This window comes from Phocoena sinus, chromosome 6, assembly GCF_008692025.1.
Source record: "Phocoena sinus isolate mPhoSin1 chromosome 6, mPhoSin1.pri, whole genome shotgun sequence".
NCBI lineage: Eukaryota > Metazoa > Chordata > Mammalia > Artiodactyla > Phocoenidae > Phocoena > Phocoena sinus.
Genome location: NC_045768.1, coordinates 37,418,717 through 37,443,985, shown reverse-complemented (window position 1 = coordinate 37,443,985; position 25,269 = coordinate 37,418,717). Strand labels below are relative to the sequence as shown.

Here is a 25,269-nt window from a genome sequence, read left to right as displayed (position 1 = left end):
CTTGTGTTTCCATTAGCAACACCACTAAGGTTATCTCCCTTGCAGATGAGCTCAATGTAGAAAATGACTATCCAGGAAAACTAGGTTCCAGTAATGGACCAGGGACATCTTTAAAAGATTTCCAGGTAAGTCAGTCACAAAAAGACATTGTTCCTCATTCACCACAATTTCAGGCACAGTCTGAAACACTGCTCATTGGTCCAGAGACCCTTGAGGTATCTCCCCATGAAGAAGAGGCTTTCATACAGGAAGCCTTTCTGAGTGACTCACCAGCCAACTCTTTTTCACATGATAGCCATTTGGTTAAAAAGCTCAACCATTTTGACACATGTACTACCTACCACCAAAGTGAAAGATTTACTAGTGACCCACTGAACTTGCCCTTAGAAAAGGCCCCTGATGAGGTCTTAACACAGATCCTGGAGCCAGCTTCTTCCTCTGTGGAGCCAGGATGTACAGGTCACCTCCAGAGTCAAGATGCAGATAAAGTGGAAGACAAATCAGTGTTGGACTCTTCAGTAGAAATGCTTTCAGGGTTTGTGACCAAAGTGAAATCTTTCTCTGGGTCCTTAATTGAACCTCCTAAAACTTTCTCTGGACTTTTCTCTTCTCCTAAACCTCCAAAGAAAAACTCATTTTTCTCTTTTTCTTCTGGTGCATCATCTCAGCCTCTCAAAGGTGAGTTATTTGGACTTTTTAAAAGTCCCAAACCAGAGACACACAAACAAGAATCATCTATTCCAGTTACTGCATTGCTTCAAAATGGTGGTTCCAGACATACTGAAGAATCAGTACCTCCCGAAAATTTGTGGAAAGAAGCTACCTTTGGAGCACTCAATTCAGAAGCTATAGTCAGTGACTGTAGAATGACTGTGGTTAGTGCAAAGTCAGACTCGGAAACCTTGACGGATGATCCTAACCTAACAACTGAAATGGAAAACAATAATATTCCTGACAATATTCCGGAACCCCAATGTTCTGAAACAATTGAGGCTGCATCTTCTGTCTCAGGGGACGATACTGGGCAAGGAGTATTGTCTCTGAGTGATGAAGGAGACATGGGGATGTTGCAGGGTACAGACACAGAGGCATCATTGGAAGCAGAGCATATCTCATTGCCAGCACAGTTGCATCCAGAACCTACCTGGATTGCCAAAGAGCTTCCTCCTCCAATTCACCTACCTCTTCCTCTTGAGCCAGAGCCAGATATGCAATCTGCCTCCACAAACCGAGACTTCTTAGAGCTACAGGCAACCAATTCACTAGAAACCAATACTACAGTGTTCAGTGAGGCAAGTGTTGGCCAGAGTGCCACACTGGAAACCCAAGGGTACCTTTCTCACTGTCCGTTGGAGGAACCTGTGCTTTCTGCCAAAGAAAACTATGGGATACTTGATGCCCAGAAAGGTCCACCCGCAGTCCCCAAGGAAACGGAGCAGCCAAGTCCTCATTTTGAAATCCCAAACATGATCAATTGGCCAAAACTCCATTTCCCATCCTCTGCTACTGACTATCGGAAACCACCGAGCTCTTTCTTTTCCTCGCCTTCCTCCTCTGGCAATAGAGCAGCAGAGACTGGTTTAATGTCCAGTTTTAAGAAGTTGTCAACTCTATTTGAGGGAGGTAATGAGGGGAAAGGGAGTAGTGCAGTGGCAAGTGATTCAAAACTAAGGTTTGGAAAGAAGCTGGATCTTTCATTCCCGTGGCCGAAACAGAACAAATGGGACCCTGAACAAATGCCTGCAGAATCCTCCTCTCCAGTTATGGTTATCGGCAGTGATCAGGACCTTAAATTTAGTGAGGCTGACAAAACTTTGGAGTCTTCTCAAGTGTCTGGGGCCAGTGCTGAGCCAGCTAAGGTTTTGACTCAGCCCTCTGGGACCTCTGGGCAGCTGGAGACCAGGCCAAGTATATGTGCTCATGAGCTTTCAGGGCCTGGAGAAGTGGAAAACCATCAGGAAATCCCAGCATCTGGAGAACACGGGGGTACCAAAGATAACCTCTCTGACCCCACCTGTCCTTCAGAGAGTCATGATGAAGAACACTGCACTGTCTCTGAGCTACTTCACCAGCCAGAAACACATGAAGAGGAGACAGCGCCTGCTAGCATTGACTCTGATTCAAATGTACAGCAGCCAGTTGCTCTACATGACATCAAGGAACCAAAGACCAGCAAAAGGCCTGTTCTCAACTAAAGCATCATAAATGATTTTAAAGAATTGACCATTTATGATGCAGTGACTTAGTGGTAGCTTAATCATAGCCTGCTTTTTATCCTTCCTGTGTCTTTCCCAGCACCTGAGCTTCATGTTAATTAGAGGTTAAGTAAGAAGAAGTAGTAGGTGGATATTGTCATCTTCTCTTCTCTCTGCCAAATGTAATTCATTTATTGGAACAAGGAGCTTCCTGCTTAAAGGGAAGACTAGGTCGTGAGATTTACTCACTCTGGTTTGCTCTGCCTTGAATAATGCAGAATGGAGGAGGGAGGGCAAGAAGAGGCAGCAAGTCACTGAGTGGCATATATTAATTACAACCACATGATAGGCTAGAATGCTTCCTTGGACCTTTGGCACTTATATCTGTAATAGCTAGGAGAGACCTACTTTGCTTTGCTTTTCCAAGTCTTCTAAGATGCTTTCTCCAGTGGCAATGAGGGTATTAAGTAAAATACAAAATGCAAAGGATGGCTTGGAATAATCTATACTATATATATTCCATATGGATTTGCACAGCTTCTTCCAGTCTCTGCATTTTACTACCCATGAGACTGGTGTCTGATAAGTGCTTTCAGTACAGTCTCACAGGAGCTCAGGGCTATCGTTTGCTGTAGTTATTCAGTCTGGATCATTGTGCAGGGTCCACCTGCAAAGGATACTATTATTTCCCCTAAGAAGAAGCACCATACAGGGCATTTTAAGAATGCTGCCTTGAACGCTGGCCCAAACCAGTCCAAAGAGGCTGGTCAAGTACTTTGGAGGTTATGTGAGTATGTGCGCACACATGTTCATGTGTATATGTGTGCTGGGAACTACTCAGAACAGTGGCTTGGTACCTATCCTGCATGGGATGAAGAATCATAAATCAGCCTGGAAATACCAGATAATTGGGAGGAATCATAGGGAAAATATCACTGGAAAACAATAATGATTTATCTTCATTTGGCCAAGAGTAAACATAAGCCCTTTAGTTAAAGCTTGACTTTTTGGCAAGGAAATTCCTTGTCCTTTTGCACGGAGGCTTTCCAGCAGAATACCAGAAGTAAAACGAAGGGCCTCTGACTTGGGATGGAACTATCCAAATGGGCTAGGATAGATCTTGTATTGATAGATCATCCCCAAGTCCCTCCATTTTGAATAGGACTGAATCCCCCAAATTCAGTATACGGCTTAAGGGAGTAACTTTGAATAGTATTCTTTCTGGTCACATTTCACTGCCACATTTGCTATAGCTGCTGCCTCTTATACCAGGGGAACAAATTTCCTTTCTGGGTATGGGAATTCAGGTGGTTGAGAGAGGGTTAGGCTGGCCTCTCTTCAGGTACAGAAATGCATTAATATGGCCCTGACTCAGATCTTGGAGTTGGACTGTGTCCACTTTGCCCAAAACTGAGCCATGTCCTGAGAGCAACTCAGTTATAGATGGGCAGGTTCATCTTTGGGACACTCGCTGTGCTGCCAGGGATACCACTGTAACATCCATGTTGATGAGACCATTCCCCTGAGGAATTTCTTGGTCCTAGCCTCCATTTCCCAGTGGCTTCCCTTACCTCATACAGATGGCTGAGAGATAATTGAAGGAACATGTTCACTCTCCTTTGCTCATTCTGAGGAACACACATTTACATTTACAATTGGAGAGGAAGAAAAGGGGATCTCAATTTAATAGGTAGTAGAAAAAGGGAGTAGAGTTCATCCATCCATTTTATTCTGTGGAAATTAGAAAACTTTAATCACAGCCACTGGACAAGTTTTTTAAGAAGTCTGAGTAGAGAATTTTAGGCATAAACAGACTATTTTAATAATTCTTAATCCTACTTACAAAATAGCATGTTAAGATAAAGAATTCTTCAAAGTCAACTGCAGGGTTGAGGTTAAGTGCTATTGGAGAACCCAGCATGTTGTGTTATTTTTCCTGTCGTGATTTTGCTGAACAGAGACTAGTTCTTCTAGATTGTGAACTTTGGTCCTCTCTTCCCAGGAACCTCCTGTTTGTGATCCTTGCCACTGATAGAATCATTATTTCCTGGATTTATCCATTACTTTGTTCTGGTCCTTAGTTTGTATGTATTTACTGATGTGTCTTCCTCTCATTCTCACAGCCCCACCAGCAGTAGTAGGTATGGCTCCTCCTGTAATGTGAGTCAAGGAAGCTCTCAGCTGAGTGAACTAGACCAGTGTCACGAACAAGACGATGACCGTCGGGAGAGGGACTTGATTCATTCCTGCCACAGCTCCGGCAGCTTCTCCAGAGACAGCCAAGTAGGTTTTGGAGAACAAGAGAAAGCCTTGGAGGTGGCACGTGAAGAGGAGAAGGGAGGAGCATGTGAACCCAAGGAGACGAAAGAAGATGCTACAACCCCTCCACCCCCAGATCTGGTGCTACACAGAGACCACATCCTAGGCCCCCAGGAGAGGTAGGTGATGGCTACCTTGAGGAGCTCACATGGTTTCCTCAGTACCTGCCCTATGGTATTGTTGAACAGAATGCAGTTGCTTTTTGTTTGTTTCCCTGCAGCCGGGTGTGGTTGTGATCAGGATACTGAGGCTTAGCTCTGCACTGCTTCCTTTGCTTTTTGGTGTAATTTCCAATGTATTTTGAGGATCTCTGAAGAACATTTTAACTGCAGTGTACCAGGCCTTCTAGAGTCTGCAGTTCTTGGCTCACTAGTTGACCCCACGTATGACAGCCTTTGAGTCTGGAACTGACCTGAGCCTTGCAGGTCATTTCATTCAGAGGAGCTGCTTTGAATGAAATAGGCTTCCCACCCGATTAATGTTTAAATTTCTTTTGTGAACATTATTTTTTTGTTTTGTTTTTTCCCTGGCTGACAAAACTGGGAAAGAGTTAAAGAATTGGTCTAGAAGCCAGATCTAACCCACCCTTCTGTCTCCCTGGGGCCTAGCAGTATGTCTAGCAGTTGGTACCCATAAGGAGAAAAACTTTAAACTTGTCCTTTTAACAGTCACATAATGAGGCTTAGTACAGAGTTTGAGTATTGTTCTTATTGAGCTAAATTGGTCAGTGAACTGCTGATAGGTTGGGGCAGAGCAGGGTTTCTCATTCTTAGCACTGTTGACATTTTTAGCCAGATAATGCTTTGTTACGGGGAGCTGTTGTATGCATTGCAGGATTTTAGTAGCATCCTTAGCCTCTGCACACTAGATGCCTGGAGCAACTCTCAGTGTGACAACCAAAAATGTCTCCAGATATTGTCAGATTTCTCCTGAGGGGCAAAGCTGTCCCTAGTTGAAAACCACTGGGGTAGAGTGATAAGGGCTCGGTGTGACTTAAATTCTCAAATTTCAAGGTCATGGGAAGATCAGAGCAGTGAATGCTGATTATGTGGTAAAAGTTAGAGAATGGTTGATGCCTCTACTCCACCACTTGAAGGTAGGAACTTATTTTCTGTTTTCCTGATTTTTAATCATCTCTGGTGGCTCATCTAGTAGACAAGACATCAGGGAGACTGAGTTCTGGACCAGCTTTTTTACTGGATTGACGACCCACTGAAAGATAGCTCTTTGTCGACCTTGGACTTTAAAGATGCTGTTGTCTGGGTAGAGTTTTTGGTCGAGCAGCAGAAGGGGCCTGGCCTTCTCTAATGGCTCTGTCCTCCCAGATCCTAGCTGTGCAAGTGACGTCCAGGCCAGTTTCAGAAGTGCCCACAAATGTTTTAAAACAATTGAACCAGTTAGGTGGCATCAGAGCCTAGCATATATATTATGTGTCTAGATGGTGGGTCCTTTTTTGCTGCCTTGTCAGTAGACCCCAGTGAGAGAGAGGAGAAGCATCATCACCAAGAATTAACCACTATTCCACAGTTAAGATGATGATGATTTGTTCTAATACACGTTAGTGTTTCTGTCTCAAAGCTACTTTGTTATATTTATTGTTCCTTTCGCTGAGGGTGGTCCTGAGGCAGCTCAAGGAACAAGATCATAGCAGGACAAGGGCTCTGCCTTTTTTCTTAGCACTTTGATGTAGTCTAGGAATTGGAAAGCCTTCCAAAATGCTTAGTGGAGCATGAACGCTTTGCAGGAACAAAATTCTGCCCTAAGGATGCTATGTAGAACCCTCAAGGGAGACTGGTGATCTTGAGAGCTAGGGGGAGAGGGTTACTCCACACCTCTCTGCATGGTTTCTATGTTAGTCATTGACTTAGGGTCCTTGCCATTGCTTCTGGTATCCTGATCCCTGACTGTCCCAATGAGCTGCCTCATCAGGTGAGTGGAAAAGTGGGAAGAAAGAGAGGGAACAGATGAAAAGCTAAAAGGACTTGTCATTTTAGGAATTTTTTTCACATTGGATATTCAGGACTATGCTGTTTTAGTGGCTTGAATCACTAGATAAGTATAGGCATGAATACAACAAACCTTTTAATTTTAGGTATTTGGCAGTTTTGCCTTGAGCACTGTCATCTTGTGGCCTGGGCTGATTTTTAAGGAACATTCTTTTCTCTGTTACAAGTGTTCCCGAGGAGAGTGCATCTTCGCCATTTACCCAAGCCAGAGCGCACTGGATCCGAGCAGTTACCAAGGTTCGACTCCAGCTGCAGGAGGTAGGAAATCTGTTGTTCTGGTTCTAGTTGGGACAGTTTTTCCTTTGAAATTGGGAGACATATGGTGCTGAAGAAGCAGTCAATGATTAGTCATCTTACAGTGTGCTTCTGGGAATGCATGACAAGTAAGCTAGAGCCTTAAGAGATGGGCAGGTAGCCATTGGCTTCCCTCTATGCTGATTAATGGAAATCAAGTAGACCTAGTGGGTTAAGAGCCTGAAAGTAAAATTAAATGCTATTTTCGGTACCATTATCACCTGTGAGGGCATTTTATTTTGAGTTTAGGATAGAAGACTATTTCAAGGCCTCTTAGGATTAGTTGTTTCCCTTGGCGAGCCAGTTCAAATACCACTGGCTGACCTTTACAGGGCCAGAAATTTTACTCAGAAGTTTAGTGTTCAGAAGTTTCTACGGGCTCCCCTAATTTAAGACCCCAAACATCAACACATTAATATCCAAAACAGTGTAAAAAAGTAAAAATAGAAATATTTTTCATTTGCAGCATTGCAAGTTTGAAGTGTCCTTATCTGTGTGTCAGTAGGCACTTTTCAGGCAGAAAGGAGGTTTTTATTTTATTTATTTATTTATTTTAACATCTTTATTGGAGGATAATTGCTTTACAATGTTGTGTTAGTGAAAGGAGATTTTTAAATGATGACAGGTGGCTGTCCGTAGTATAATACCTGGCAGATACTAAAAATGCAAGCATGTTCACTGTGTAAACACACTTAAAAAGTAATTTATTTTGAAATAATTTCAAACTTAGAAAAAAGTTGCCAAAATAGTAAGGAACTTCCATATCCTCCTCACCAAGATGCCTCCGTTGTTGACATTTTACAACATTTTTGCTTCATCGCCCTCCATCCATTATGATTAATCTTTTTTCTGAACCATTTGAGAGGAGGTTGGAGGCATGATGTTCTCCTGTTTGTATTTTCCAAAAACAAGGCTACTCTCCAGTATAACCACAATATAACTATCCAAATCAAGAAATCAACAATGACAATACTTTCATCAAGTCCCCATGCAAATTTTGCCAACTGTCTCAACAATGTCTCTTTTCTGGTCCAGGATACAATCCAGGCTGACATGTTGCATTTAGCAGTCATGTCTCTTAATCTCCCTTAATCTGGAACAGTTCCTCAGTCTTTCGCATCTTCAATAGATAGTACAGGCCTTTCATTCGGTAACATATTCTTCATTTTGGGTCCATCCAGTGTTTCCTCATGTCCAGACTCAGGCCATACTTTCTTGGCAGGGATTACACAAAAATGATGTTGAACTCATTTTAGTGAACTGCATCAGAAAGTACATGTTGTCAACCTGTCCTACCCCCTGTAATGTAATGTTAACTTTAATCACCTAGTTAAGGTCAAATCAGTGCCCCCTGCATTGGGAGCACGCAGTCCAGTGGTTAGGACTTCGTGCTCCCAATGCAGGGGGCACTGATTTGATCCCTGGTCGGGGAACTAAGATCCCGCATGCCACATCACCTAGTTATGTTTGTATCAGCCAGGTTTCTCTACTGTTGCGACACCATTTTTCCTTTTGTAATTGGTAAGTGTTCTGTGGTACAATACTCTGAGACCATGCCAGTATCTTGTTCCTCATCAAACCTCCATGTACAGGCTAAGTATCCATGTATGACTCCTGTCTGAATCTACCACCAATAACGGTGGTTGCCAAATGGTATCTTTCTATTTCCATTATCCTTTCTACTTTCATTAGCTGGCATACTACTATAAGGAAGAGATTTCCCATCAATTTTTTATTTCTAATTTTTCAGAGTAAGTGTCTTATAATTCTTATAATAAAGGAAAGTAAAATAAATTCCATGTAGAAGAAAAGTTCTGAATGAGAAAAACAAGAATATATTGGAGCAGTTTGTTATGACTTTTTAAGAGGCAGCTCAGAGTCTCTCAAAAAGAATAGCTAAAAACAGTTGCTAAAAACAGATCCCAAAGCTTGGGATCATTTAGAGAAAAGCATGGTTTATTTAAGAGTAACCAAAAACCATTGCAAGTTAATTGAATACCAGAACAACAGTAAATATATTCTTAACACAGGTCATGTAACTGGAAGTTGATTAGATGTGCCCAAGAGGAGGAAGATAAGCCAGAGTTTAAAGATGGATCTGATAGCACTTTAAGATAGAGGCAGAAGCATACCATTTATACTTAAGATGAGATTTGCTGACAGATTGATTGAGGTTGCGAGACAGTAAGAAGTTAAGTATGGCACCAAGAATTTTCTTTTTTCTGAGTAATTGGAAGTTCACCTATCTGCCGTAAGATAATTTTTGTTATTTTCTTCTTATTATAGAATTTCCTTATAGGTGTAAGTAAATATGAATGTATTTTCTAATCCCCCCCCTTTTTTTTAGAAACAAAAAGATGGTATACTATACACACTGGGAACATCTTGCTTTTTCACTTGGAGATTCTTCCATATTAGCTCTAAGAGAATGTTTTTCTTTTTAAACAGGTGCATAATATTTCACTGTATGAATGTACTGCAAGTATTTAACTAGTCTTCTGTTGATGTTCATTTGGTTGTTTCTGGTCATTTGCTGTAATAAACCATGTTGCAAATGATTACCTTTTATGTATGTCATTTTGCTGTGTGCAAGTATATCTGAGGGGATATGCATTTGTAATTTTAGTAAATACTGCTCACCATTTATCAGTGGCTTAAAACAACAAAGGTTTATTTTGCTCATGCTGCTTATCATCCTGTATGTTGAAGAGTTCTGCTTCAAGTTATCTTCTCTGCAACCCAGACTGAGGGATCAGCCAGCTTCTAGAACATTGCCAATGTTGGTGGTAGAGGGAAAGAAAGAATAACAAATGAGAGAGAACATAGGAGATTGCATTCTGGCTCTTAAAACTTCTGCCCTAAAGACACAGTATGTCACTTTTGCTCACATTTCCCTGGCGAAAGAAAATTACATAACCATGTCTAACTTCAAGCAAATGGTACAGTATACCTTGAAATAGATAGGGAAGGATATTTGTGAAAAGCATTAATGATTGTTCTAAAGGGTATCTGCCTTCCACCAACATATACTCTTTTTTTTTTTAAACATCTTTATTGGAGTATAATTGCTTTACAATGTTGTGTTAGTTTCTTTCTGCTGTATAACGAGGTGAATCAGTTAGCATTCAAAGTGAATATGTTAGCATTCGGTATTTGTTTTTCTCTTTCTGACTTAACTTCACTCTGTATGACAGACTCTAGATCCATCCAGCTCACTACAAATAACTCAATTTCATTTCTTTTTATGGCTGAGTAATATTCCATTATATATATGTACCACATCTTCTTTATCCATTCATTGTTGATGGACACTTAGGTTGCTTCCATGTCCTGGCTATTGTAAATAGAGCTGCAATGAACATTGGGATGCATGACTCTTTTGAACATGGTTTTCTCAGGGTATATGCCCAGTAGTGGGATTGCTGGGTCGTATGGTAGTTCTATTTTTAGTTTTTTAAGGAACCTCCGTACTATTCTCCATAGTGGCTGTATCAATTTACATTCCCACTAACAGTGCAAGAGGGTTCCCTTTTCTCCACACCCTCTCCAGCATTTATTGTTTGTAGATTTTTTGATGATGGCCATTCTGACTGGTGTGAGGTGATACCTCATTGTAGTTTTGATTTGCATTTCTCTAATGATTAGTGATGTTGAGCATCCTTTCATGTGTTTGTTGGCAACCTGTATATCTTCTTTGAAGAAATATCTATTTAGGTCTTCTGCCCATTTTTGGATTGGGTTGTTTGTATTTTTGATATTGAGCTGCATGAGCTGCTTGTATATTTTGGAGATTAATCCTTTGTCAGTTGCTTCATTTGCAAATATTTTCTCCCATTCTGAGGGTTGTCTTTTCGTCTTGTTTATGGTTTCCTTTGTTTAGCAAAAGCTTTTAAGTTTCATTAGGTCCCATTTGTTTATTTTTGTTTTTATTTCCATTTCTCTAGGAAGTGGGTCAAAAAGGATCTTGCTGTGATTTATGTCATAGAGTGTTCTGCCTATGTTTTCCTCTAAGAGTTTTATAGTGTCTGGCCTTACATTTAGGTCTTTAATCCATTTTGAGTTTATTTTTGTGTATGGTGTTAGGAACTGTTCTAATTTCATTCTTTTACATGTAGGTGTCCAGTTTTCCGAGCACCACTTTTTGAAGAGGCTGTCTTTTCTCCATTGTATACTCTTGCCTCCTTTATCAAAGATAAGGTGGCTGTATGTGTGTGGGTTTATCTCTGGGCTTTCTATCCTGTTCCATTGATCTATATTTCTGTTTTTGTGCCAATACCATCACCAACGTATACACTTACTAGTAACGTCATGAGGGTACATTTTTCTTCCCGGACGCACCAATAGAGTGACTTGTTAAGCTTTTGGATTTTTGCTAGTCTTCTAGGCAATGGTTTCTCAGTAGAGTTTAAATTTGCATATCTTATTATTGGTAAAGTTAAGCATGTTTCATATAAGTAAAGGCTATTACTTTTCTGTGAACAGTCTATTTATATTCTTTGCCCATTTTTCTATTGAGCTTTTGATTCCTAGGAGCTTTTTACTGTTTTAGGGAAATTAATTCTTGCCTGTGGTGTGAGTTGCTAATATTTTTTCTCAGTGTGCCATTATAGTAAAGTTTTTTGACCTTAATAAGCCAGATTTTCCTAATCCAGAAAATGGGGAGAAAATAGTACCTTTCTCTTAGGATTGTAAATTATCTAGTAGAACTATGATTTAAAAAAAGGAAAGTTAAAAAAAAAATATATATATATATATATACTTCAATTACTGCACAGTGTCTTCATGATATAATAAAATCTTTTGATCTAGCTCAGTGTGACTCAGATTGTTGTCCATGGACAAGCCCAGTCCAGGAACTGTTTGGTTCTAGTCTTTGATGAAATAAGTGCTGAAGTTGAAAGGGAGCATTTAGAGGCAATTTGGATTGCCATGACATCAAGCACATGATCACTGGCCTTGTCTCATTGAATGGGGTATAGACCAAAAATATCAGTCCATGACATATTAGTAATAAAAAACCAGATCCTTCGCAAAAAGAATTTGAAAGTCACTGATACAGACCCTATATGCCTTTCCAGTTTTACTTCTTTCTGCTACTCTGTTTAGTCAACACTTCCAACACGTAAAACTTTTTGTTCAAAGCACTCACTGTTTCCATGCATAGAATATACTCTTTTTCCTTCTCCACATAGCTAACTTTTCATTCACATATTTTAAATCCAGTCAGGTGTCAGTTTTTTGGGTAAAGCTTCCAGACTCTGTGCATACAGTAGTCCCTCGCTGTATCCATGGTTTTGCTTTGTGCAGTTTCGGTTACCTGTAGTCAACCCCCATCCAAAAATATTAAATGGAAAGTTCCAGAAATAAACAATTCTTTTTTTAAAAAAATATTTATTTATTTAGGCTGCACTGGGTCTTAGTTGCGGCACACGGGATCTCAGTTGCAGCATTTGGACTTCTTAGTTGCAGCATGTGGGATCCAGTTCCCCAATCAGGGATTGAACCTGGGCCTCCTGCGTTGGGAGCATGGAGTCTTACCCCACTGGACCGCCAGGGAAGTCCCGAGAAATAAACAGTTCTTAAGTTTTAAGTTGAATGCAGTTCTGAGTAGTGTGATAAAATCTTGTGCTGTCCTACTCCATGTCACCCTGGATGTGAATCATCCCTTTGTCTAGCCGATTAAACACTTATTAGCCATCTCAGTTCTCAGATTGACTGTCATAAGATGGCAGTGCTTATGATCAAGTAACCCTTATTTTACTTAATAATGGCCCCAAAGTGCAAGGGTGATGATACTGGCAATTCATTTTGGTTTTTTTTACCTTTCCTCTTCTTTTTTTTAAAATTTTTTCACTGGAGTATAGTTGACTTACAATGTTGTGTTAGTTTCTGCTGTACAGCAAAGTCAATCAGCCATACATACACATATATGCACTCTCCTCTAGACTCCATTCCCATATAGGTCATTACAGAGCACCGAATAGAGTTCCCTGTGCTATACAGTAGGTTCTTACTAGTTATCTTTTATGTATAGTAGTGTGTATATGTCTGGCAATTCATATATACGAAAGAGAAGCTGTAAAGTGCTTCCTTTAAGTGAAATGGTGAATGTTATTGATTTAATAAGGAAAGAAAAAAAATCACATGCTGAAGTTGCTAAGATCTACAGTAAGGTTGAATCTTCTATCCACGAAATTGCAAAAAAGGAAAAAGAAATTCATGCTAATTTTGCTGTCATACCTCAAACTGAAAGAGTTATGGCCACAGTGTGTGATAAGTGCTTAGTTAAAATGGAAAAAGCGTTAAGTTTTTACAATAAGGTATTTTGTGTGAGAGAGAGAGACCACATTCACATAGCTTTTATTACAGTATACAATTGACCCTTGAACAAAACGGGTTTGAACTTCACGGGTCCACTTATATGTGGGTTTTTAAAAATAAACACTACAGTCCTACACAATCTCTGGTTGGTTGAATCTGCAGATGCAGAACCTTGAATACTGAAGGCCAACTATTGGACCTGAGCATCCTTGGATTTTGGTATTCATGGTGGGTCCTAGAACCAATCATCTGTGGATACTGAGGGACAACTCTAGTGTTACAATTGTTCTATCTTATTAATTATTGTTGTTAATCTCTAACTCTGCATAATTTATAAGCTAAACTTTATACATAAACTTTATATGTATATATATATATAGGAATCCACTCGGGGTCTTGGAACACAGTCCCAGGATAAGGGGAGACACTGTACTTTTGCTAAATTGGCATTTAATGGAGTTACTTGTTTACTGTTACATCTTTCCCGTGTACTTGTAAGATCCTTGAATGCCAGGGCTATGATTTTTATTGCTGGTGTTCTAGAGCCCAATATAGAACCTGGCAGAGTGTTTAGCCAATCTTTTATGGATGCTTAAGACGTCAGAAAAGCCCATTAGCATTTCCACAGAAGTCTCCATGTACTTCTTTATCTTCTCTTAATTAATTCTTTAAAAAAAGTTTCCCAAGGCCTAGCACCTAAAGCCAACAACAACAAAATATTAACTATTAACATTAGCTATGTTGTATAATTTATATATACATTAATATAAAGTTACTGAGTTTGGACAATACTGTGTGTGGACTTAGACTTTTTCTCACTTAGGCATTGTTTTGTGAGCTTTATTCTGGCTTATTAAATATTTTTTGAAAGCATGATTTAATGATTATTAATAGATTATAATATTCCATCATGTATTGATAGATGTTCCTTAACAATTCCTCTTATTTCTTTACTGTTGAAAATAATATGATGATGAGTATCATTATGCATAAGTTTCTTTTCATTTCTGATTATTTCTTTAACTTAGCTTTCTCAAGGTATATTCAAATAAGTTGCTGAGTTTAAAAGTATATACCTTTTATGGGGCTTCCCTGGTGGTGCAGTGGTTGAGAGTCCGCCTGCCGTTCATGCCCCGGTCCGGGAGGATCCCACATGCCGCGGAGTGGCTGGGCCCGTGGGCCATGGCTGCTGAGCCTGCGCGTCCGGAGCCTGTGCTCCGCAACGGGAGAGGCCACAACAGTGAGAGGCCTGCGTACCAAAAAAAAAAAAAAAAAAGTATATACCTTTTATGGATGGACCTAGAGTCTGTCATACAGAGTGAAGTAAGTCAGAAAGAGAAAAACAAATACCGTATGCTAACATATATATATGGAATCTAAAAAAAAAAAAAGAAGGTTGTAAAGAACCTAGGGACAGGAATAAAGGCACAGACGTAGAGAATGGACTTGAGGACACGGGGTGGGGGAAGGGTAAGCTGGGACGGAGTGAGAGAGTGGCATGGGCATATATATACTACCAAATGTAAAATAGATAGCTAGTGGGAAGCAGCCACATAACACAGGGAGATCAGCTTGGTACTCTGTGACCACCTAAAGGGGTGGGATAGGGAGGGTGGGAGGGAGACTCAAGAGGAAGGAGATATGGGGATATATGTATATGTTTAGCTGATTCACTTTGTGATAAAGCAGAAACTAACACACCACTGTAAAGCAATTATACTCCAATAAAGATGTTAAAAAAAAGTATATACCTTTTAAAGCCTTGTGATAAACTTGTACATGTGTCTTCAGAAAGGTTCTTCCAATTTATACTTTCAATATTTAGATGTCTTGCACCAACACTGAGTATTATCATTTTAGAAATTTTTTGCCAATTTGGCAGAAGGATGGTATCCCATTGTTTTAATTTGCATTTCTTTAATTATTTGTGATTTGAATATTTCCCATAAGTTTATACGTCATTTATACTTCTTTAGCTGATAGTGCATTCAACAGACTTTGAGTAAGCGCCGTACAAACCTAGCTACCCTTATGCCATTCCTGTAAGACTGTCAGCAACTTAAGGGAAGAGGTCATATAGGTCATCTCTGTATATGGACTGGCAGAGTACCTGGCCATATGTCCTTAATGAGTGTCTGACATTGCTAATGCTGTTGAGGTAGTAATGTTGGTAGTGTGGGTGGAATGGATATGATTCTGTACCTTATTTGGCTTAGCTGCAGAAAAATCTGGGGGAGGAGGTGAGACTTTTTAGCTCTAGAAACGGAGACTGCAGTGGCAGCAGGTGGGTGGGTGTTCCAGGTGGAAGGGACAGTGAAGGAGAAGGCATGGAGGTAGGCCATGAAGAAGCCTTGGCAGAAGCTCTTAGGTTGCTAAAGAAAGCTGACGGAGGAGAGTCAGTAAGAAGAGATGGAACTGAGCAAATAGATTAGAAGTACATGTTTACTACCAAATGTAAAATAGATAGCTAGTGGGAAGCAGCCGCATAGTACGGAGAGATCAGCTCAGTGCTTTGTGACCACCTAGAGGGGTGATAGGGAGGGTGGGAGGGAGACGCAAGAGGGAGGGAATATGGGGATGTATGTATATGTATAGCTGATTCACTTTGTTATACAGCAGAAACTAACACACCATTGTAAAGCAATTATACTCCAATAAAGATGTTAAAAAAAAAAAAAAGTACGTGTTTAAATGGAGCCATCCCAGGAGAGCCAAGATTGCAGCCAGTTAGCTTGAGATGGATCAGCATTTTCTCAAGAAAGATCATTAAGATAGAACGAATCAGCTGTCTCATGCAAGTTCTGTTCTTACTTGTGACTCTCTCCCAGGCAAAGAGATGTCCATCTTGTGCTACTACTGAAGCCCTAAAAAATGGATTCCCCTTGGGAAAATAAGGGAGGACCCTTGAGGACCTCATGTCTTAGGCTTAGTTGCACAAGGAAAGCACTCTTTCTATAATTTTTTTTTTGCGGTACGCGCGCCTCTCGCTGTTGTGGCCTCTCCCATTGCGGAGCACAGGCTCCGGACACGCAGGCTCAGCGGCCATGGCTCATGGGCCCAGCCGCTCCGCGGCATGTGGGATCTTCCCAGACCGGGGCACGAACCCGCATCCCCTGCATCGGCAGGCGGACTCTCAACCACTGTGCCACCAGGGAAGCCCTCTTTCTATAATTTTAAACTCCAGGATTTTGCTCTGATCATGGCTGCCTGTCTTAACTTCTACTACCTCAGCTCATTGCCCTTGTGGAGACCACAGTCATCCCTCCTTTTTCTTACAGTCTCTCAGCCTTCTCCCTAACCATTGCTACTGTAACATTTTAAAAACAAAAAACACTAAAGAATGATTCAAATAAGTAAGAAATGTAAAAATTATATAAAAAAGATATGTATAATGCAAAGTTTCCCTCCTACTTCAGACTCCAGGCCTCTAGTCCCCACCTCCCCCATCTCATTGTTACCTGTGTCTTATGAATCAGTCCAGAGGTAAACTGTGCATTTATAAGCATGTGTGTGTGCACATGCGTGCGTGTGTATATTATGCACATTGTCCTTCGCCTTTTATTCATTTACTGCTACATCTTGGAGATTTTTCCTTATTACAAATAGAGCTACTGCAGTTTTTTAATAGCTGCATAGTACTTCCTTCTGTAGATGTATTATAATTTGTACACTCTGTTCTCTGTTGATGGATCTTTAAGTTGTTTCTAATATTTTGCTACTACCACAGTGTCACAGTACAAATCCTGTAGGAAGCCCCAATACTTTCAGACCTCTCTTAACCACAGTTTTTAGCATCCCACTTCAAACTTTATGGTAAGCCCTACCTAAGAAAAGGCCCTACTACTGTTTCACAAACCAGACAGACCTCTCTTGGACAAGAGACCTCTGGGCCCCTTTTGTCCTTTGGCAAACCTTGGAGTCCTTACCTGATATCTGAGACCAGAACAGATACATTTTCTACTGGCTGAAACATGGCAGTTCGCTAAAACCCTTTTGTATGAAGACTATGCCTTTTTTTAATGCCCCATGTATTTCTGGGTCAGGAGTGAGGCTTGGTTTTCTCTGGGTCTCTCTGCCACTTTGAGGCCATTACTAGATCCTTGCATAAGCCGTTCTCACACCCACCTTCCTTGTTGAAATTAGATCCCAACTTTTGCATAACTCCCTGTTCACTCATCGAAAACTTTAGTATGTATATCACAGTTTTCCTTCTAATTTCAATTACTTTCCATAGTCCTTGTGGTCATCATCATCATCATCACAGTAATCACATTATTTTTTAAATTATTATTTATTTATTTTATTTTTGGCTGCGTTGGGTCTTCATTGCTGCGTGCAGGCTTTCTCTAGTTGCGGCGAGCGGGGGCTACTCTTCCTGTGGTGTGCGGGCTTCTCATTGCAGTGGCTTCTCCTGTTGCGGAGCACAGGCTCTAGGCATGCGGGATTCAGTAGTTGTAGCATGGGGGCTCAGTAGTTGTGGCTCACGGGCTCTAGAGAGCAGGCTTAGTAGTTGTGGCACACGGGCTTAGTTGCTTCGCGGCATGTGAGATCTTTCTGGGCCAGGACTTGAACCAGTGTCCCCTGCATTGGCAGGCAGATTCTTAACTACTGTGCCACCAGGGAAGCCCAGTAATCACATTATTTAATACTATTAATGTCAGTGCTTTACATGTATTACCCAACTGAATTCCTACAATAATTCTATGAATTAGGCTTATGTTATTAGGCCCATTTTATAGATTAAGAAACTGAGGTTTAGAAAGATAGAAACTTGTCCAGGGTCACCTAACTGGCAAGAGTTAGAACCAGATTCAAATCTAGACCTATTTAACTGCAGAGCCTAGGTTCTTAACACTACTATCTACCACCATGATCTTAGAACCCTGTTTTTCAAAGTGTGTTTCTCAGGACTCCAGTTTCTAGAAATGTTAATAGATTCTTTATCATGTGATAAAGAGTTTCATGGTGAAAGAAATTTGGAAAACATTGAGTTCCAGTAGAGTGCAACACCGATAGATTGCTTTATCAAGGGACTTCTCAGAAACTTAAAATTTTTAGGCTTCTTTTGTTTCTTCAAGAGGGGAATAAAAAATGCACAGCATTAAACTTTTTTGACTATGAAACTCTGTTTTGGAAAAGCATCCTGTAGGAATCATTTTCCAAGGAATGCGCTTTAGGAAAGTCTGTCTCAGATTATTTCATTGTCAATTCATTAAAACTATGTTTGTGAAGGTCAGTCAGTAAGTTCATCGCTACCTAATCCTGTGGTTGTTTTTAAGTCTTTATCTTATTGGACCTTGCTGCAATATTCGACACTCCTGCACACTCCTTGTTTTAACATCTAAGAAACCATCCCCAATGCTCATCTTCTCTGATGTCTATTTAATTTCCCTTTTCTGAATTCTCTCTTTGCTTGCTTCTTAAATGTCTGTGGGGAAACTGACAATATCACCTGAGCCTCTGAAGCAAAAAGAAGTTGTTTGTTTTTATAGGGTGTGGGAGAAGCTTGCCCAGTTGGTTAGTAATAAAAGCATGCTCTTGAGCTGCCAGTTCTTGCTATAGCCTGATAGTCTCAGCCCCTCCTTTTCTGTTCTTCTAATGTACCAATCTAGCTCAGTCTTTGGAACTTAACTGTTTTGGTAAAAACTAAAATCTTAGGCAGAAAGAAGTTCCAGAGATGAAGCTGAGTCGGTAGTAATAATGATATCCTTAAGAAATTAAGACTTAAGTATTCTTTTACACATGAATAAAAACCCTCTACCTTTCCTACCCCCATCGGCACTGAATAGAGCAGAAATACCCAGAAAGGACTCAAATGATCCTTCTGCTCATGAACTCCATGTCTGTTAGGCAACAGGCCAGAGCAGGGATGAAAGCTGAGATTGGCTTAGTTCTCTTTCTCTAAAGCCACCAGCTGGATGGAATGTTCCTTCTCCTCTATTCCAAAGGCTCTCTACAAAGGAAAGGAAAACACCAGGGTGCCTGGCTTCTGGTTCTGAATTATCTCCTTTCTTCCCCTGCCTTTTAAATTGCCTATGCCACCAAAACCCTGATTTTACCTTTTTTACCTTTTATGGGCTGAGTTATCCCCTGCTCCCTGCCTCCTATGTTAAAAGTCCTAACACCCAGTATCTTAGAATGTGATTGTATTTAGAGATAGGGCCTTTAAAGAGATAATTAGGATACATTGAGGTAATTTGGATGAAAAATCCAAATTACATACTGAAATCTGACTGGTGTCCTTGTAAGAAGAGATTAGGACACACACATACACAGAAGAAAGGTCATGTGAAGACACAGAGAGAAGATGGCCACCTATATAAGCCAAGGAGAGAGGCCTTAGAAGAAACCAACCTTAACACCTTGGTCTTGACTTCTAGCCAACAGAATTGTAAGAATAAATTTCTGTTCCTTAAACCACCAGTCTGTAGTATTATGTTATGGCAGCCCTAGCAAATGAATACTTTACAAGGCAGAAGGGGGAAGAAGATGGCACAGAAGCTTCAGTGTTTCTCACATGTGAGTCTTTATTTCCTGAGGTCTAGTTGGTGGGAAATGTGTTCTCTAGGCTGGTATATGCAGACCCATTCATGATGCCCAGTGTCTTTTGTATTTGTTTACTCTTATCTCTATTACTAATAAAATTTAGGGCTCAACTAGAAATAGAAAGAGCTGGGTTCTTGCAGTAGCCTAGTCTCAAAATCTGAGAGAACTTGAATAAAGCACTTCCTATTTCTTAGTCTCCTTAGCTATAACTTAGGGATAATGACTGTCCCCTCTCACAGAGTTTTGGTGAGTTCATAGAAAAATGCATTTTTGAGGGCAAAGCTCTATAAACAATTGCTTAAGTCACCAGTGGGCCTCTTATTACAGAAGTGTTGGTTTTCAGGTCTTTCTCATGACTTTCTTAGCCTAGGCCTTAGCGACCTGCCAAAGGTGTTTCTGATCACAGCTGGAGCCTTTGCTGCTGAGTGGGAACCCAGTGAAACTGCTTCTGATGGTTAAAGTGGCAAGGAGCCAGTGCCGTAGGATTTCAGGCTTTTACAGGGATCTAGACTACCAGATGTCGTGGGGGTTCGCGGGAAAACTTGCCATGTGGATCACTCAGATGAGGCTATCTAGGTACTGGTGCTTCTCTGGGACCTGCGAGGAAAATGTCAGTGGAGTGCCTTGCCTGAGGAGTCTAGGGGAGCAGGCCAAAGGCTACCCTGGGCACTGTGGGAACATTTTTCAAAAGCTGCTTTTGTGTACTTGTCAGGAGAAATGCTTAACGTTTCTCAGGTTCCCCACCCCCTCTGAAATATTCTGAACACGTTTATGGCCTGGATCTGGGTATTTATCAGTGATTGGTCTTCTGTAAACCTTAGATCTCATTCTAGGCTGTGACTGAACTTTGTGAATTATAAGACATCACATCTGGGACTGGAATTTGGGGCAGCTTGTTTGAAGGGGTGGAGTTTGACTCCAGTTTCTGAGGAGCATATCAGCACATTTCTGAGAAATGCCGTGATATTATTAGCCTACCTAGAGTCCGAGGAGGGTGTCAGATACCAGCATCAGGCCTTAGCTCCAGCTGGCGGTATTTTCTGGACATAGTTTACTTTGTAAACTTTTATGGAATAAGTCTGATTGATACCTCTGTACAAAACGACTTGCTTCCAAATAACAAGTAAAGCAGGCCTTCTTGCTTTCTCCTACTTTCTCTGACTCTTGCTGCTTATGTGACCACACAGTGATTGGGAACATTTGATCCTGGCTGTGAAGGAATTCTTGCTCTGTAAGAGAAAGTTCTTTTGCCAAAGTTATTTAAAAGGAAGCAGCTAATATAATTATTCCATTTTAGATGAGGATTTTACAGACTGAGCTCCTGTCTGCTTTTTTTCTTTTTTTTTTTGCTGTACGCGGGCCTCTCACTGTTGTGGCCTCTCCCGTTGCGGAGCACAGGCTCCGGACGCGCAGGCCCAGCCGCTCCGCGGCATGTGGGATCTTCCCAGACCGGGGCACGAACCCGTGTCCCCTGCATCGGCAGGCGGATTCTCAACCACTGCACCACCAGGGAAGCCCAATTATTCCATTTTAAATCAAGCCAGCTAATAAGGGGGTACCACTGGGTGCTGTTGGGCCATTTGCAAGACATTTTCTTATCATTTGTGAGCTTGTAGGCCAGAGAGTAGATAGAAGTAATTACCAGTTAAATATTTAAACACTTTTTTTCATCAGACACTTTTCTTCAGTCTTTATGCTCATTTTTTCTCTGCAGCATTCCACAGTGTTTTTGCAACTCCCCACTTGTAGCTTCCTATTTTCTTGGGTTCTTCCAGTTCTTCCTTCCTCTCTTACCTTGCCTGTCTCCTTTCCTGTCTGTCTCTGTCTCTTCTTTCTACAGAAGGCATCTCTTTTAATCTCAAATCTGCATTTCCTCAGCCTCTAACCCAGAGTCATTAATTGACGTACATTAATTGAACTACCGTGTGGCCGGTACTGTGCCTGATCTTGGCCTCTGTGCTAGGCAGCCAGTAGACTTCCAACTAGCCTTTCTAAGTAGATGATTCCCAAATATATACTTCTGACCCTCCCTTTTTTCCTTAGGTTCTACCCTTCATATCTAGTTATTTACTAGTTATTGTCACCACAATTTCCCAATGTTTGAAACTTCCTTCCTGGGCCTATTCCTCTTCCTTTGTTCTCTGTATGAAAGTCACCATCGTTCTGCCAGTCACCCACTCAAAATTATGGTGTCATTCTTCCTCCTCTCTTGCCTCCCACATTAGATCGTTTGCCAGATCTTGCTCTTTTTCTCTCTGTGATTTCTTTTATCAGTCTCCTCTTTGTTCCTCTCTGCATTCAGGTCTTCTTTACTGCTTAGACTATAGTGTATTACTCTTCCAGTGGTTTCCTTGCTTTTATTTATTTTTCTTGGAATCCATTGTGTATACCATATCAGATTTATCTTCCTAAAACAGAGCACTAGTCATGGCTACCGCATATGCTCAGGTTTCAACTTAGATGTCACATACTTTGAAGCCTTCCGGAAAGTCCCCAGATAGAGTTAGATACTCATTTTTCTATCTTTCTATAGCATTTCATATACAGTCAATTTTAGTGTTTATCACACTGTCCTGGAATTGTATAAGCATTTACCCTCAAGATTTCGTATTTCTTAAAAGAGTATCTACTACATGATTCCTTTTATATTAAGTTCAGAAACAGGCAAAAGTAATCTGTGGTGTCAGACTTCAGGATAGTGATTATTTTGGGGTGAGGGGGTTGGTAGTAACTAGATATAAGTGCAGTGGGGCTTCTGGAATTCTGATGATGGTCTGTCCTTGATCTGAATTCTGTTTACGTTAATGTACTTTTGATTTGTGTACTTTTCTGTATGTACGTTATAATTCAATAAATAAATAAAAGCTAGGTGAAAAGAGCATGGAAATACAGAATAGGGACTGTGCCTACTTAACTTTATATCCCTGATACCTGGCATCCAGCAAGTCTTAACAGATATGTGAGTGAGTGAATAAGTGAATGATTGAATGAAAGGTTTTTCCCCCCCTCAAAAAACATTAATTTTTCTTTACACTGGTAGTTAAATTATAGTTTCAACTTTTTAGCTTGGCATCCATGACCAATCATGATTTTCTAACCTACTTTTCTAACCTTTGTTAACCCAGAGGCCACATTATATAGTTGAAAGAAGTTGAGCCTTGGAATCAGAAAGAGCCTGAATTTGAAATATGGCTCCACCACTTACTAGCTGTGTAACCTTAGGTTTAGGCAGGTTACTGAGTATCTTAGAAACTTAGTTTTCTCATCTCTGAATTGGATATTATTTGCCTCCATGGATAGATATGGATTAAATAAGATAACACATATAGAGCAAGACCTGGCATGTTGTTAACATTCAGTATATGTTAGTTTCCATTCCTTTCCAGCATCACACCTTCCTTTTTGTCCTTTTCATATCTTTGCTCATCCTGTATCGTCTGCCTTTTCTTCTCTTCCATTTCCACATATCCAAATATTATTCATCCTTCAGGATCAAGCTCAGCTATCACCTCTTTCACAGAGCGTTCCCTGATTCTCTTCCAAACCAACACCTTGAACGATGCAAATATTTTCACTTACAAATTCTCATACATTTCGCCTGGGTCTCTTATGAAACATATTAGTCACTCATGCTAACCTTTAGGAGTTGCAAAGGCTGCCCTCTCACTCCAGGCCCAAAGAATAGGCACTCCAGTTGTAATGCTGGAGGAATAAACTGGCAGTTGGAATAAACTGGGGCATGAAAAGGCAGGTTGAGAAAACTGATTTGGGCCTTTGATATTCTTTTTAGTACCTCCTCCCGCACAGGGAGAAATTCAGATGTCTAGTCAAGGATGTGGACCTAGGAGCAAAGGGTCAAGTTGCAGACTGCTTGACTTGTCTTTTGAATTGTTCTTCTGTTCAAGATGTCTTTATGGCCCAGCCTGATTTATCAAGGTAGGAGGCCTTGCAGAAGTTTGAGTCTGAACCCTTAAGAATTAGGGGCTTCCCTGGTGGCACAGTGGTTGAGAGTCCCGCCTGCCGATGCAGGGGACGCGGGTTTGTGCCCCGGGCCGGGAAAATCCCACATGCCGTGGAGCGGCTGGGCCCGTGAGCCATGGCCTCTGAGCCTGTGCTTCCGGAGCCTGTGCCCACCCCCCCCCACCCCTATCTCTTCTCTAGATAATCTCACCCATGTTTTTATCCATACACTGTTGAGTCCCAAATTTCTTTCTCTACCTCAGTCCTCTTTCCTGAGCTCCAGACTTATGACAAGGTGCCCATGGATATTGTCACGAGAATTTTCACAGGCACATGGTGCCGTATGTTCAAACTGTGCTCATTGTTTTTTCTTTCTCCTCCATCTCCTTTCATGTATGTCCTTTATCAGTAAATGGTACTATCAGTCACCTAAGCACAAGCTCTAACACTCCTCATAATATGGGTACAACAGCGCTTCATATCATAACGTTTCCTCCATTAGGTTATGAACTCCCTAACGGTGAGGGTTAAATCTTTTCATCATGCCTGGTATTATGCTTAGGTACTTAATAAGTATTAATTCTATTATTTATTTTTTAAAATTTTTGGTAGAATTGTATCAGTAATGTTCAAAAATACTGTATTAATTTGCTAGGGCTGCCATAACAACGTACCACAAACTAGACGGCTTACACAACAGAAATTTATCATCTCACAGTTCTGGAAGCTAGAAGTCCAAAATCAAGGTATTAGCAGGGTTAGTTTCTTCTGAGGACCGTGAGGGAAGAATCTACTCCAGTTCTGTCTCCTTGGTTTGTAAATGGTCTTCTTCTTCCTGTGTCTCTTCATACTGTTTTTCCTTTATGCCTATCTTCATATCCAAATTTCCTTTTTTATAAGGATACAAGTCATATTGGATAGGGCCCACATTAATGACCTCACTTTAACTTGATTACATCTGTAAAGACCCTGCCTCCAAACAAGGTCACATTCTGAGGTATTGAGAATTAGAACTTCAACACATGGATTTTGGAAAACATAGTTCAACCCATAACAGACACCAAAGTAGTTTTTACTGTTTTGGTTCCAAGTCTTGCTTTCTGACAAGCCCTTGATGAGGTTTTAAGCATCCTCACCATACTGGTTTTTACTCTCTGATAGCACTCTAAACAGGGTCGTATGGAAAGAAAAAGGATGGGATGGCACATTCAGTGAGTGTAAGGAATTTGGTTTGACCAAACTTAGGGAGTTGGGGTGCTTTGGATCCCTCTAGACATGGACAGGTCAAGAAACAACTTTGATAATATGCCAAGGAGTGAGCATGGGCTTTTTCCTGAGCGCAGTCACGGAAGGATTTTAAGAAAATGAGTGACAAAAATCTATCTACATTTTAGAGATATCCCTCGAACAAATTGTCAAGAATGGATTGGGAATAGGGAGGGGTGAGAGGGAGGTGGTTCTGGAGGAATAGAGACGAGGATGAATATTTTACAGCCACTTGAGTGAGAAATAATGAAGCATAGACTAAGGGTTGTAGAGAAAGGGACAGATTTTATAGGTAGGAAGGTAACATAGATTAGTCTTGGTGACATGATATAGGGGGACAAAGGATTTTGCAGGGGATTCTG

At 40.8% G+C, this 25,269-nt stretch overlaps 1 protein-coding gene across 2 annotated transcripts in view; it reads left to right on the top strand.

The window, feature by feature from the left end:
• UNC13B (unc-13 homolog B) overlaps window positions 1-25,269 on the top strand; it is a 214,242-nt gene that overhangs the window by 120,671 nt on the left and 68,302 nt on the right. For both annotated transcript variants that reach the window (XM_032635442.1, XM_032635443.1), the window contains 2 exons: window positions 4,319-4,633; window positions 6,688-6,778. In XM_032635442.1, the coding sequence (XP_032491333.1) occupies window positions 4,319-4,633; window positions 6,688-6,778 (406 nt within the window). The remainder of the gene's footprint in view (window positions 1-4,318; window positions 4,634-6,687; window positions 6,779-25,269) is intronic.